Raw genomic sequence first — 15,129 nt, 5'->3', positions numbered from 1 at the left:
CCGACCACACAATTCAATATGCGCCACCATCACTCTTAAAAACTTAGATATCGGAAAAGAACTATGGATCTTAAACAACAAAATTTTAAATAAACAAAATTATAACGAAAAACTAACAAAAATTATAAATTTAGCCAACCATAAAATTATTATTCAGTCTGAAAATAAAACATCTGACTTGGATTCTCTTAAAGAAGAAATTAAAATTCTTTCAAAAATTTTTTGCAAAACGGAGGCAAAAAAGAGCCGTCAAGAAGAACATAAACTTATAAAACAGCTAAAAAACTCTCTCAAAAAAGCGCCTTTTAATCCCAAGATAAAACATCTTAGCGAAAACCTTAAAATAAAGCTACAAACCTTTGAGATAAACAAACTAAACGGCGCAAAAATAAGGGCTGAAATAAAATGGAGGACGCATGGCGAAAAATGCAGCAATTTCTTTTTTCAACTTGAAAATGAAAAAATATTTAAACAAGTAATCATTAACATTAAAGATAAGAACGGAAAGGAAAAAATAACACAGCTGATATCACTAAAACTTTTAAAATATTTTACAAAAACCTTTATCAAAACTGCAAAAACGATGTCACGCTGCAAAAACATTTACTCGAAAATACAGACATAAAACGAATTTCCGAACAACAAAAACATTCACTAGATTGATTTAGCTGAAGTCAAAAATGCAATAAAAACAATGAAAAACAACAAATCACCCGGCAAAGATGGGCTAAACGCGGAATTTTATAAATATAACATTAATATTTTAGGAGAAAGTTTAATTTAAGTCTTAAACGATATCATTCAGAAAAACGAAATGTCAGAAGCCCAAAAACAAGCCATAATAACTTGCCTCTATAAAAAAGGGGACAAAGCCGATATCTCAAACTGGCGACCCATATCACTTCTCAACACCGACTACAAAATACTTACCAAAGTAATCTCAAACCGTCTAGCAAATATAATACCGTCAATCATCAAAGAAGATCAAACCGCATGCACCCCCCACAGAATTATTCACGAAAACCTTGCATACATTAGAGATGTTATTTACATCGCCAACAAAAACAATTTAAATGCCTCCATCGTATCCATCGATCAAATAAAAGCTTTCGATCGCGTCGACAGAAACTTCTTGTATGACTGCCTATTTAACTTTGGCTTTAGCGTGCAATTTATAAATCTTATCAAAAAACTGTACTATGACATAAGTTAACATCTAAAAATAAACGGTTTCCTATCAGAAAAATAGACATACACGACAAGGACAATTGAAGGTACGACAAGGATGTCCTCTTTCAATGACATTGTACGTTCTGCAAGCTGAGGTTTTTGCAGGATATATCCGTAAAAATACTGAAATAAAGGTAATAACCCTAAACAACAAAGAGATAAAGCTCCAACAATACGCCGACGACACAAATTTTTACCTCTCTTCAGACAACTCTATAAAAGCCCTAGACAACGCCCTAAATGTATACAAACTAGCCACAGCAGCAAAACTAAATACTACCAAATGCCAAGGCCTGTGTCTCGGATTGAACAGATCTATGATAAAAGAAAACTCAAATTTTCCTGGCACAGCAACACTCTCCAGAGTCTAGGTATAACATTCTCAAACACAAATAGCTACATAAACCGTCAATGGGATGAGAGTATCAACATCGTTAGCAAAAAAATTGATAGCTGGAAGCGTTTCAAATTATCCATAAATGGTAAAGCTACCATAATAAATCAAACCATTCTAAGAGGCTTGTGGCATTTAGCTTTCACAATACCCATTCCTTCTGACAAAAAAATCAAAATAATTGAACGTAAAATAAAAAGTTTTCTATGGAATAACAGCACCGTAAAAAACCCAAACTAAACATCAAAACTTCCGATAGATCAGGGAGGTTTAAATATAGTCGACGTCAAGAAAAAACTCGAATCTTTACAACTAAGCTGGATCTCAAAATTATATAACGAAAACAAAAACGACGCCTGGAAAGACTCAGATTCCTACATACTCAGTCAATAGCGAAACGCTGATCAAGGAAATCTTGTACTTCTCACATCACACTCATACAAATCTTTAAAAACTCTACCTCCGTATTATCAACAAACAATGAAAAGTTGGAATAAATTTTACCTAAAACACAATAACCATAAGAATCTCACCATGGAAGAAGTACTAACGCAACCAATATTTTTTAACCCATACATACACAACAAAAACCAAACTATGAAACCTACCCCAGAATCCATAAATAATAACATAATTAAGCCAGGGGACATATCAAAAGTATTTGTCCAGGGCTTTCTGGAAAGCCAAGTTATTGATATAAAACAACGCCCCTAACAACCATAATAAAGTCACTACCACCCCAATGGAAAAATATCATAAACACCCAAAAGTCAAAGCTTCGACTACAACAAAACACCGTTGTGCATAAGCACCAAAAACAACCGTCGACTACGATTCCTTGACCTAACTTCTAAAGCAATTTACAAAACTTCCCTTAGTAACAACGATAAAAATACACCCAATAAATTTTACAGATGAAAGGACATTTTCAGCAGTATGAATCAACAAAAGAATGGGCCCATTTGTTTATACTCATACACAAAAACGAAAGCAACAACAAAGCCGATGAAATAAAGTATAAGCTAATACATTTTGCACTACCCACCAATGCACTTTTTTAAAAAAGAGGCTATATAGCAAACGATCTCTGCCCACAATGTATGAAGAAATCAGAAAACATACAACACATGATGTTTAAATGTGAAAAAGTTCAACCTTTAGAAAATATACCTTAGCCCTCATTCACAAGATATAACCATACCATATACCTCTTAAAAACACTTTCAAGCCACTACTTTTCTTTTCATCAACTTTTGTAAATAAATTTTATATCGGAAAACTAATAACTAACGAACTATTATACATAATATATTGCAATAGAATAAGGTCGTTCCGCGACAAAAAAATTTACCCCAGAAGGACGCTTATGTTGGAATTCCAAGGCAAAATTAAAAGAATTTTGTCAGACGAATTCCAAATTTCTATAATTAATAATAAAAAGATTTCTTTTCTACAAGAATGCAAAAATATCTGGAGCAAAGAAAATAATTTTAATCTAGAAATTAACAAAGTTCTTGTAAATTAAAATGCCCAGATATATTTTTAGTGAAAATCTCTTTTTCGAAATTTTCTTTTTCGCTTTTTTGTTTTAATTTCTTTGAATTTTAATTTTTTCGTTTTCGATATTTTTATATAGTGGGTTTTTTATTTTCTTAAACGTGAGCCCCCTGGGAGTCTGTCTTTACGTATTTTAATAGTGGAACAGTAGACCACCTTGTATTTTTATTTCTTTACTACTGTAACATTTATTAATACCTCTGCAGGGAAAATGCCCGAGGAGAATAAACTACAATACGATAATATAATAAAATATATTTTTGACAACAAAATGTTTAATTTTTATTTTACATTAGCAGACCCACTGACATATTTTTTCCTCAAGGATAAAAACGACTTTAAGGCGATAGAACTCCACATTTCAAAGTCGTCAAGCGTTAGCATCTATAAATCTTCTGTTTGGTTGTTTTGAACATTTGTTAATTGAGAAGCAGAATATGACATATTAATATTACTTTGATAAAAAAATTTTCTAATGTTACATATCTTTAAGAGCCAATTTTATCACTAACTTTAGCTCGAAATATTAATAGTATTTCGGATTGATTTACGCACTTAGTGACTTTTTCTTGCAATATGTTGTTAATATTTGGGCATCATAGTGTATAAAAGTCAGTTTCCCATAAAACTGTACTTACTGAGTTTTATTTATCAACCGACAATTTAAAAAATTAAAGATAAACAAACTTTTCAAAGTCTTCAAATTTTATGCAAAATATAAACTTTTCTTTATACATTGTAATGTTCATAGGAGATATATTTAAAAAAAACAACAGTATTACAAAAACAAAACAAAAAAAAAAAGACTAAACAAAAAATTAATGCTAATAGTTTTCGTCAATAACAAGTTCTCCAATAGATTCATCGCCAGAAAAACTGTTGTAAAAACTACCGTTATCTAAAGCATTGTTGTTAAAGCTTAACTCTATATCTTTGCCACTTAAACTCTCGTTAACAGCAGGTGATTTAGCGTTTTGCAAACTATTTGAAGCTATTAATGCACTGCATGTTTCATTGATAAGGTTTTCATTTTTTACTTTTGCAAAATCAGAGCACCGGGTCGAGATTTTTGGATTTAAAATTGCTTTATCTTTTTTTTTGTATGAACTCCATCTTTTCTTACACAAAGAAAGACACTTTTTACTAGTTTCTTTTTTTTCATATTCGTAAAATTCAAAACACTTACTTTTGGGACAACTATATTCTGCAGTTTTCCCGTTATTTAAAATTGGTTTCAAATTGGGCAAATGACAAAGCCGATATGAACTCCTCTGTTTAACACTATACTTTGGCTTAGTTGCCATAATATAACTATTCTTTGGCATAGTTGCAAAAATGGGTGAAACTGAAGCATTCGTACTCAATATACTTGTATAGTGGTTTTCTTTTTTCGTTTTTATTTTTATCTTATCAAATACTTGGTTAAAAAAAGAAACTGAGTTACCATTGTTACACAAATATAAGCGGCGTAATTTTTCATTAACATGTTTAATTTCCCGATGATGCCATTCTCGCAATTTTAAAACAAACTCATAGGTAGCCATATAATATTTTATTTGTTCCGCTGTTAAGTTAGTTTTGTAACTGGAAAAGGAGAATCGAAAGATAGAAGTATCGTAGTTTATCTCGTTTAATTTGAACATTAATTTTTCCCGATACAAAAGCAATTTATAATATTGATCTGAATCGCTAGATTCTGTATACATGTAGTCATTTACACTGTTGTAATAACTGGGATCTGCTTCGTTGCAAAAAAACTCCTGATTTATGTATTGTTTTGTTTGATTGTGGGGTAACTGTAGTATTGATTCATTAGCATTAGCTGTTAAATATGTAGCTTGATTGATATGATTAACGTACTCAACTTGATTATGATTAGAATAGACACAACCAATAATTGGGTTTTTTGAATAACTTGTTTGATGTTGAGGGTCATTTCCCGTGCGGTTTAATCGTTTTTGTAGGTTACTTAACTGTAGCATTGATTCATTTGAATTAGCTGCTAAATATGTAGCTTGATTGATATGATTAACGTACTCAACTTGATTTTGAATAGAATAGGCACAACCAATTATTGGGTTTTTTGAATAACTTGTATGATGTTGAGTAACATTTTCCGTGTAATTAAATTGTTTTTGTTGGTTACTTAAAGAACGCATATTTTAACTTTTCTATAAAAATGTAACAACTATTTTTATATGGCATAAGATTTTGTAAAAAATTGTTCGAAAGAGCGGTTAGCTAAATAAGTTGTTGGATGCCAATGCAACTCTAATTAAACATCAAATCTAAATAAAAAAATTTCTTTTTCTTTCGTCAAATCTGATGTGTGAGTAGAGCTAAAAATAAATTAGGAGAGGGGGGGGGGGGGGTGTTAGAGGATTGACAGGTTTTTTGACGCGAAGAGAAATTATTTTAAAATATCATAGTAAGTGTAAATTAAGATTTTTATAAATGGTATAATATAAACAAATAAAAGATTGAACTACGACAACAACAAAATAAAAACATGAATTATGTTTGTGTATAATTCATATGTTTTGCTAAATATATTGCGCGATGTTTTTCATGAAATTTTAAATAGGGCAGATTAGGATTATGAGCCCCTTAAGCAAAAATTGGAATATTTTCAAAAATAATTATGCTGGATCCATTTTTTCTCAAAAACACATAGGTTTTAAAAAAGTAGCATCAGGGTACTTGTAAGAGCATCAAAGTGCTCATATTACCCAGACCACTTGGTAATATGAGCATTTTAAATTAGCTCAAAAAAATAACATTGTTTAAGTAAAAAAATGCCAACCTGACAATCAGAATTAATTTTTGCAACATAATGATTCGTTATTAACAAAACTTATCATTAAAAGATCAATGCTACGCCACTTTTTGTTTAAACAATACTACTATGTTTTTAATTTCATTATTTTAGCACCAAAATTCGCGCCACAGATTTATTCATGCGTGATGATATTATTTTAACAACGTAAAAAATTTAACAGCGTTTTAATTAGATGATAGCCGCTAATTAATGCATATAAATTAACGCTAATTGTACTGATTCTTGTTATCATCACATAAAATCGATTCAAGAAATACAAACCAACTTTAACTTCACTGCATACATCTAAGAAATCTTTAAGTATGCTCATATTACCAAGGTGCTCATATTACCCTAATCTACCCTATAGATCAACTTATTTGACCAGTTTCCCCGCACCAAGCGGGTACAACCCACTAATTAAGATTTTAAAATATTACAGCGTCAGGTTGATACTTAGTTTACCACGACATATTTTAATTAAATGATCAAGTCTCTGAACTATGACAAGGCAAAAAAAAATTAAAATTGTAGAAATTTTAAAATTTTGTCGTAACCTAAAATAAAAACATTTGTAGCGAAAAAATTCAGACTAAAGATCCTTTTTTTTCAATCTCCCAAAAATCATTATTGCTTGTCTAGATTTAAATAAGACTTTAAATAAATACGTTGTTTAGGTGAATATTATAGTTTAATAATATGATCTTTGTTTATTGGCAGTTTTTCTAAAGTAAAAGCTCTTTCGTGGTCGGAATTCCTAATTTTATTTGTGAAAATTTATAACTTACATTTTGATAACTATATTGAATTAATATGAACACATTAGAACTAAGATCTATGTGGATTAACGCACTTTTTCAAAATATTTTAACTAAAATTACTCTTAGGTGCTAAGACGTTTATAAATTTTCGGAATTTTTTTTTTTCCACCCACTCCATGGTTATTGAGACCGTTTATTAATTTTTACTTGTTATCAACAAAAAGAAAAAATCTTAAAATTTAGGTTTTCGCTTGTTTCTCACCATAGTATAAAACTTATATAAGAATATCAAATTCTATTGAGTATATTAAGCCTATTGATTCTTATATTGAAACAGCTGTTTAAAAAATGCGCATTTGTGAGCAAGCCTCACTAGAAATACATTTTTTATTTGTATTTTGTAAAAACTCCCAGCCACCCTCTTATTAAAACTTCCACGTTTACTAGATCTAAAAGTCTCTAGCCTCTAAATCATTTCCAATAATTTAGAGACCGCCAAAATAGTTGCTAAATATCAAAAACTATGTTCAATCGTATTTTCAATACGATTGCATAGGTTACTTTTAGATTTTTGGAGTTTCACAACTTAATTTTGTCATAGGGCTCGGAACCAGCTTGGAACGGCCCTGTACGAAAGCATTTATGAAAATCGCATCAAGTAAACAACAGAAAAAAAAAGAATTCGAATAATTCAAAAACCGCCTTAATTACACCGAGTAATGAAATGAAGAAACAGTAGTAGCTTAATTACAAAGTGGCGCTGCTTTTATCTCTTTTTCAGATAGTTGCGTTGATAATTATGGAACACCTGTTTTTGAAAAGTCCAATCTGCAAATAAATTTAAAACGGTTAAGACCAAGCAAACATTGTTTCTTTATTTTATTAAAACGTTGCAAATATTGTTTTGACATTTAACTAAAAATTTTTATAATTTTTTTATGGATTTTCAATTTTTTATTTATTTTTTAATAAAAAATTAATTGTATTAAAACATAACCAAGATGTTTCATCATTTTTTGTTTTACAAAGAAATTGTTTATAAAAAGCTCTTTAGTATTGATTTTTTTTTGAAAAAATGAAAAAACGTTGAAAGGTTAAGAAGGGTGAAGGGGGTAAAAGTTTTTAAAAAGTCACATTTTTACTTAAAACAGCTTTTTAAAAGCTTTATTTTATTAAAATTAAGACACTTACAATCATATATATATATATATATGTATATATATATATATATATATATATATATATATATATATATATATATATATATATATATATATATATTAGTAGTAGAAAATCACTTAGCAAAAATTTTTTCCATTTAACACTGTGTTTCATCAACAAAGATTCATCAGAAATGCATTTCTAATATAATTGCTCTGTTCTTTTAAGAACATTGAGCACTCTATTGTGTAGAATACTTTTTAAAGTTGTTTAAATATATATATATATATATATATATATATATATATATATATATATATATATATATATATATATATATATATATATATATATATATATATATATATATATATATATATTTAAACAACTTTAAAAAGTGTTCTACACAATAGAGTGCTCAATGTTCTTAAAAGAACAGAGCAATTATATATTAGTTGAAAATCACTTAACAAAATTTTTTTCCCATTTAACACTGTGTTTCATCAACAAAGATTCATCAGAAAAATACGATTTTTTTGATGAATCTTTGTCGATGAAACACAGTGTAAAATGGAAAAAAAATTTTGTTAAGTGATTTTCTACTAATACATATATATATATATATATATATATATATATATATATATATATATATATATATATATATATATATATATATATATATATATATATATATATATATATATATATATATATATATATATATATATATATATATATATATATATATATAAATAAAAGTTGTTAAAAAAAAATCAAACCTGTCATTAAGTTACAAGTCGCAACATGTCCGCAAACTACTGCGTGTGATGGCAACCTTTAAGAAATAAAATTCTAAACTTTTTTTTAAATTAATGCGTTTGAAATACCAGCTGAAAAAAAAGTTTCTTGTTCGGTATTCTATTATTAATTACACGAGCGTGGTTAAGCGGTTTATCTGAAAATAAACAAATGTTATTTCTTGCTTTTAAATTTTTATATTTATAAACGTAAGGCAAGTCTTTGATAGGCATGATTTTGATAATTCGAGCATTATAAATGAAGACTTTACGGAAAAAACATCATGGTCGCATTGACGTAGTTTGGAGAAAGTATCCATTGATCCAGTCAAGAAAAATCTAAAGTTAACTAGTTGCTATCTTATTTGAAAAACAAGTTTAAAAAATCAACGTAAAGAAACCGCTTTAAAGACGCCATTTTTTGTAGAATTACAAAAAAATGCGTCATTAAAAATAAGTACACGAAAACAAAATTAAAAGTTTCCAGCGCCACAGTGTTTCGTTTTCTGCAAGCTAGGTTGTTATAATATTTTCACAATTACAGTCCCGCAATAGTAATAATTTGCAGTGTTAGTTATGAAAACATTCCAGAGCAATTAGGAATAAGCAATTAAAAAGACGTTGAAATGAAATTTCATTTTTTAAAAAGTTTAGTAACAAATTTACAGCGTTTGTAAAACCATTTAAGAAAATTTTTAAGAAAGAAATCATTTTATTGCAGTCATGGATATTACTTCAGTGGGTAAGTACTATTTAGGGTAGATTAGGGTAATATGAGCACTTTAAGCAAAAATTAGAAAATTCAGATCCAGCAGAATAATTTCAAAAATTACTCTGCTGGATCTAAAATTTTTGCGAATAAATAATTTTTAGGGATCCCTTCTCATGATTCTCTTAGATATTTGGGCATTCTAATTTTTTTCTTAAAAGCACTGAGGTTTTAATAGTAGCAAAAGTGCTCATCTTACCCAGACCACTTGGTAATATGAGCACTTTAAATTAGCTCAAAAAAATAAACTTAATTAAAAAAATACGAACCTGACAATGAGAACTAATTTTTGGATTATAATGATTCGTTATTAACATCACTATCATTAAAAGATCAAATTTTAAGTCACCTTTTGTTGAAACAATACTGCTATGTTTTCCGCAAAAAAAAATTAGTTATTTTTTAAATTTTATTAACTCAAACTTTTGAACACTAAAAATTCGAATTTTTTGAATTTAAATTACATAAAAATATTTAGTATTAAAACCACTGCTATTTTAGAACTTTAAACGAGGTAATTTCAATGAAAAATACTGGGTAATTTGATCATGCTCATATTATACAAAAATGGCATCTTTACATAAAGTCATAACTAAAGGTTTCTATGCACTGTTTTTTGAACAAAAATGAAACGGATTTTTAGCTAACATAAATTTCGCGCCACAGATTTATTCACGCGTGATAATCTTATTTTAACAACGCAAAAAATTTAACAGCGTTTTAATTAAATGATGGCCGCCAATTAGTGCATATAAATTTACACTAACTGTAATGATTCCTGTTATTGCCATATAAAGTCAATTCAAAAAAACAAAGTAACTTTAACTTCACTGCTTACATCTGAGAAATCTTTAAGCCTGTTGTACTTTTGACCACTTTTTGCTTTAATGCATTTTTTTGCGTAGTCTATTGAGTAAATTTGAACCATTCAAACTATATAATATTCTCTCATATTTTGCTCAAAAATTAGACTTTTTTTCATTCGACCAAGAAGTATCTTTTCCCCGCGTTTTAAAAAAAAAAGTCAATTGGTCACGCGTGCAACAGGTACGTTGTTGTACCTTTGACCAATCGACTTTTTTTTAAAAAACGCGGGAAATGGTTATTGGAAATTGGTTATAACATATTGGTCAAAGGAACAACGCGCATTGTTGACCGATGCGCGTTGTTCCTTTGACCAATATGTAATAACCAAAAAATCATGTAATGTTTAAACTTCTTTATATTATTTTAGCTTGTTATATATTATATAGCAACTTCTGACCTACCTTATGTCAATTAAAAAACAAATCTAACTATTTTGTAATCAATCCTAATTGTCTAAAAAAAATTAGAAAAATCAATCCTTACAATCTTGCAAAGACTTGTGTATCGATTGTGTACTCAGTCAGTTATTAATAGTATTACTAATTTTTTAAAATAAAATCAGTTATTATAACTATTTAGATAAAGTCACATATTTTCTATAGTTAGATGCTACTTGCATGAAATAATTAGGGTTAAGATCCAAATATACAGTTATTTTTATTATTTTAGATAAGAAAAGAGCAAAAATATATTTTTATAACTTATATTAGCTGGCGGTCAATATTCATTCACATATGATCATAATGCTTTTTATAGGAAATAATATAATGATGACAACAAAAATTACAATAATAAAAGAGTATAATATATTAATTATTACAAATAGTCAGATCAACATCATAATAAAAATATCAATCCTCAAGTTCCACATCATAAAGATTGTCATCTTCTCTTATAAATTTGTTCCAAAAGTCTCCTGATTTCTTAAGATAGTTAATTTTAAAAAGTATACCAACAACTTTTATAACTGAAAATCTGCTACATAAAGTCTAGAGTATTTCTTTCCGGTCAACTTGATAATAAAAAAATTTCCAGAAATAATTTCACTTTCACTATCAAGTATATTCACTATTTTCCTATCAGTTACATTTGCAGTTTTAAAGTCAATATCAGTAAAAATATTTTCATTAAATAGATAAAATCCAGTTAATTTAAAACTGTTTACCATATTATTTGGTACAAAAGCATGAGGATAAGCTTGACCAACAAGGTAAGATATATCATAAATTGTAACTGGTTTACCAGCATTGCCTGGTAATATCATCCAGTTATTCATGGCATTATTATAAAAAGTTTTAAATGGTCTAAAAACACCACAATCGAGAGGTTGCATTTTATGTGTTGTGTGAGGATGAAATGTCATTAAAACTATGTCCGATTTTTTTGCTAACTTAATAACAGAAGTGTTTACATGACTCTCATGATTATCCATTGATAAAATAACAGGACAATTATTTAACATATAGTCTTTGAATTTAGCACGTGGAAATACCAGTAAATGTAGGATGCTATTTCCAGTAGCATTAATGGCTGCAATCATTGTTACATTATTGCCTCTTTCAGCACTAATCATGCTTCCTATTTGTTTTTTACCTATTGGAGCTAGAACTTTTGATGGTACGTGGAATGTGGTAATTCCTGTTTCATCACAGTTTCAATTTTTCAGTTTCAAGCATCAAATTTGATGGGTCAAAACTATCAGAATTTTTAAACTGCTCCAACTGATATATCAAAGTTGATTTTTTAATGTTGCAATGTCTTGCAGCTTCACTTAAACTCATTTTTTGTTGAAGCACAAAATTCACTGCATTAAGCATATAAGTTTTGGAAAGCAGGGTCAAATCATTATATTTCAACCAATGACATGAGGGACACCATCTCTGGTTTTCCTGATTTTTACATATTATTATCTACATTATGTAGATAAGTTAAATTTGAAATTTCAGGCTTCCAAGTGTAATGGTTTAGAAAATATAGCTTTATAAACACTGCGCAGTGGCCCCCCCTCGATTTAATAATTGTAAAAACAGACTCTTTTAAAGCCTCATAACTTTTTTCTAACTTTCAACAAGTGTCTCGTTTTTTCTGGGTAGTTCTGTATTTAAAATACTAGTTTTTGTTAACTTGTATCATTTTAGAAAAAAATTATAGCCTCCTCAACTTCGAAAAAAATTTGAAAAATGCTAAAATAGGCCAAAATGAAGTTTTGCGAAAGCGAAAAACACCAACCTTGCTCCTTGGCATTTTAAAACTAAAATATATTAACAGAACTAATTAACTATTTTTATACATTTAATTCCCTATAACTGTGCAGAAATTAGGTAATAAAATGAACTTGACAATAAAATTGCTTCAGCTGTCTAACTAAATTAACAAAATTAATTATTTTAAGTGTAGTAGTGGTCCAAGAATAAATAGTGAATTGCATTAAAGTTCAATGAAACTATTTCATTACCATAATACTAGAAACAAAAATCGCATTAAAAAGCAATAAAGCACAGACGCCTAATAAAAGATATAATAAGTTTTATAAATTTTTGCTCTTAAAGTCCGCAAATTACCGAGGAAACAGTTTTTGTCGGTCAAAGGTACAACATCCTAGTTTAGTTAAAGTACGGTACACGAGATGGGTTTCTTTATCAATTATCGTCTTAATCCCTATTAACGGTCAGACATAATCATCCAAATTTTTCCATCAAAAAAAAATGATGTTGGATAATGTTTATGATGTCGTAGATGAACCAAACAACAATTTATCACAGTTTTAAAATCAGAATAAGATTAACACAAATATTTACTTTTTAAGAGCCAAATCTTATAACTACTTTTTTACGGTAAGAACAGTCGTTATGGACTATTATTTAAATAGCACTTCACGTTTTTTTAAAATAGTAATAGTAAGCCGACAGAGTAGAGTTACCAAAGGTACAACGTGGTCAAAGGTACAACATGTTTTCTTATGCTCATATTACCTAGGTGCTCATATTACCCTAATCTACCCTAATTACATTAAATATTTTATTTAAAAGAGACTAAATTTGTATTAGAATATGGTTTGAAAAACTGCGTTAAATATGTAAAATCTTTTTTTATTTTTAGTTTTTCAACTTATACAACTTTTTGTATCCACATGTATCTAAGCTAATTTTTTAACAGTAGCTAAAGTCCTAAGGTCTATAACGATGGAAAAATTTTTCATCATATTAATCCAAATTTTTTAGAAACTTAATTATTTTAAGATCACGTGTGCTCTTTTTAAAAAATGGAGTTAACTGAAGTATGACGGAAACATAATCAAGAATAAAGAAATTCTTGTTTATTGAATTTTAATTTTACAAAGATTATTTGTTACTGTTGTAACTAATGTAACTAAATATTCAGAGATTTCTTTGCAGATAAAAATTTCACGTGTAGCATCAAAATTTGGAACAAAGTAGCACATATGATGGTAGACCATTTTTTAAACAAAAATAAATGTTGTTTAGATGGAGAAGATATAGAATTTGAAATAAGTATATATCAGCGATATCCTTTTTCATCATCTGAAGGACTTCAAGGACGACCCAAAAAAAACTTTGACAACTCGTCCTTTAAAACCAAAACAGGGAAGGCTAAAGACTTAGTAAAATTGCAAAGTGCAACTGAATTGACCACTGCTGCTAAAGTAGCATGTCGTATTTCGGGGCACAGAAACCAAGCTACTTTAATCAGAAAAAGTTTAGAATAATCAGAAATAAAAAAATCAAAACGCTTTATTTGTGGTGGCAGGCAGTTGAATTGTGACGAGTCATTAGCTTATTACATTGACTCTAAATGTACAAGTCATTCTTATAAATAGACGCGAAAGCGGTCTTTAAAGCCAGAACATATAGTATTTCTTATTATAATCTATGCTATTCAAAAAAGTTTATGTTATCCATTAGATAATATTATTTAGAGATTTACAAACTCTGATGCTACTTATGAATTTCTGTTTTTATTTTCATTTGTTCCGTTGAGATTAAGCGACGGCCAAAATATTATTTGGCAAAATCCGCGACCTTCATTAACACTTTTTTGCCAATCAATTAAAGTTATTTTTTCAAAAGAAACAAATATATTTACTAAAACAGAAATTAACCAAGTTTTAAAAGAAGTATCTTAACTTATTCCAACGTCTATAAAATTCGGCGAATCTTAAGTTGCTGTTAAACCTCATACTCTTAATGATAGACGGAAAAATTTGCAATGCCTTGACTGACACAAGTTCCCATCAAAAATGATATATATGTAGTGCAACTCCAAAAATGATATTTAAAAAAGAACATTATGGTTTTGGTCTGTCTACTTTGCATGCTTTTTTGAGTGCATGTTAAACATTAGCTATCATTTAAATATATAAAAAGTGGCAAGCTAGAAGCGACGAAGATAAATCTAGTGTCAAAAAACTAAAAGTCTTTATCTTAATATATACCCGTGGTACTATATGCCTGTTACTGTGCACAAAATACTTGTACATTACACGAAAGTTATAAAAACATGTCTTCTTCCAATCGGACAGCTATCGGAAAAGTCTCAAGAAGCCCGCATTAAAGATTTTCATCGATTCCGCGAGCATCATACAAGAAAAAACTCACGTATTTTCACAAATATAGATTTGCTCAATATGCTTCTGGTAACATCAGATCCTGTCATCAACTCATACAGAGAATTGTCAGGTAAGGAAATGAGAAAATAATCGTTAGGGTGGTATAGCAGGTGGGACTATTAAATTGAAAATTAAGTTTTGAGTT

General features: G+C 28.8%; 1 protein-coding gene across 1 annotated transcript; it reads right to left on the bottom strand.

Annotated features, from left to right (window-relative positions):
• Positions 1 to 3,491: 3,491 nt before the first annotated feature.
• On the bottom strand, positions 3,492 to 9,164 carry LOC105846281 (uncharacterized). The gene is made up of 2 exons (XM_065788938.1): positions 8,704 to 9,164; positions 3,492 to 5,469 (listed from the first exon to the last, which is right to left on the bottom strand). Exon 2 carries the CDS (start codon positions 5,338 to 5,340, stop codon positions 4,006 to 4,008), a length of 1,335 nt encoding a protein of 444 aa, XP_065645010.1. The 5' UTR covers positions 5,341 to 5,469; positions 8,704 to 9,164; the 3' UTR covers positions 3,492 to 4,005.
• Between the last annotated feature and the right edge of the window lie 5,965 nt (positions 9,165 to 15,129).

This window comes from Hydra vulgaris, chromosome 01, assembly GCF_038396675.1.
Source record: "Hydra vulgaris chromosome 01, alternate assembly HydraT2T_AEP".
In the NCBI taxonomy this organism is placed as follows: domain Eukaryota; kingdom Metazoa; phylum Cnidaria; class Hydrozoa; order Anthoathecata; family Hydridae; genus Hydra; species Hydra vulgaris.
This window is presented reverse-complemented; position numbering and strand designations above follow the sequence as displayed.

Excerpts from the sequence above, each read along its gene's own strand:
- LOC105846281 (XM_065788938.1), bottom strand. The coding sequence starts at position 5,340 with ATGCGTTCTTTAAGTAACCAACAAAAACAATTTAATTACACGGAAAAT.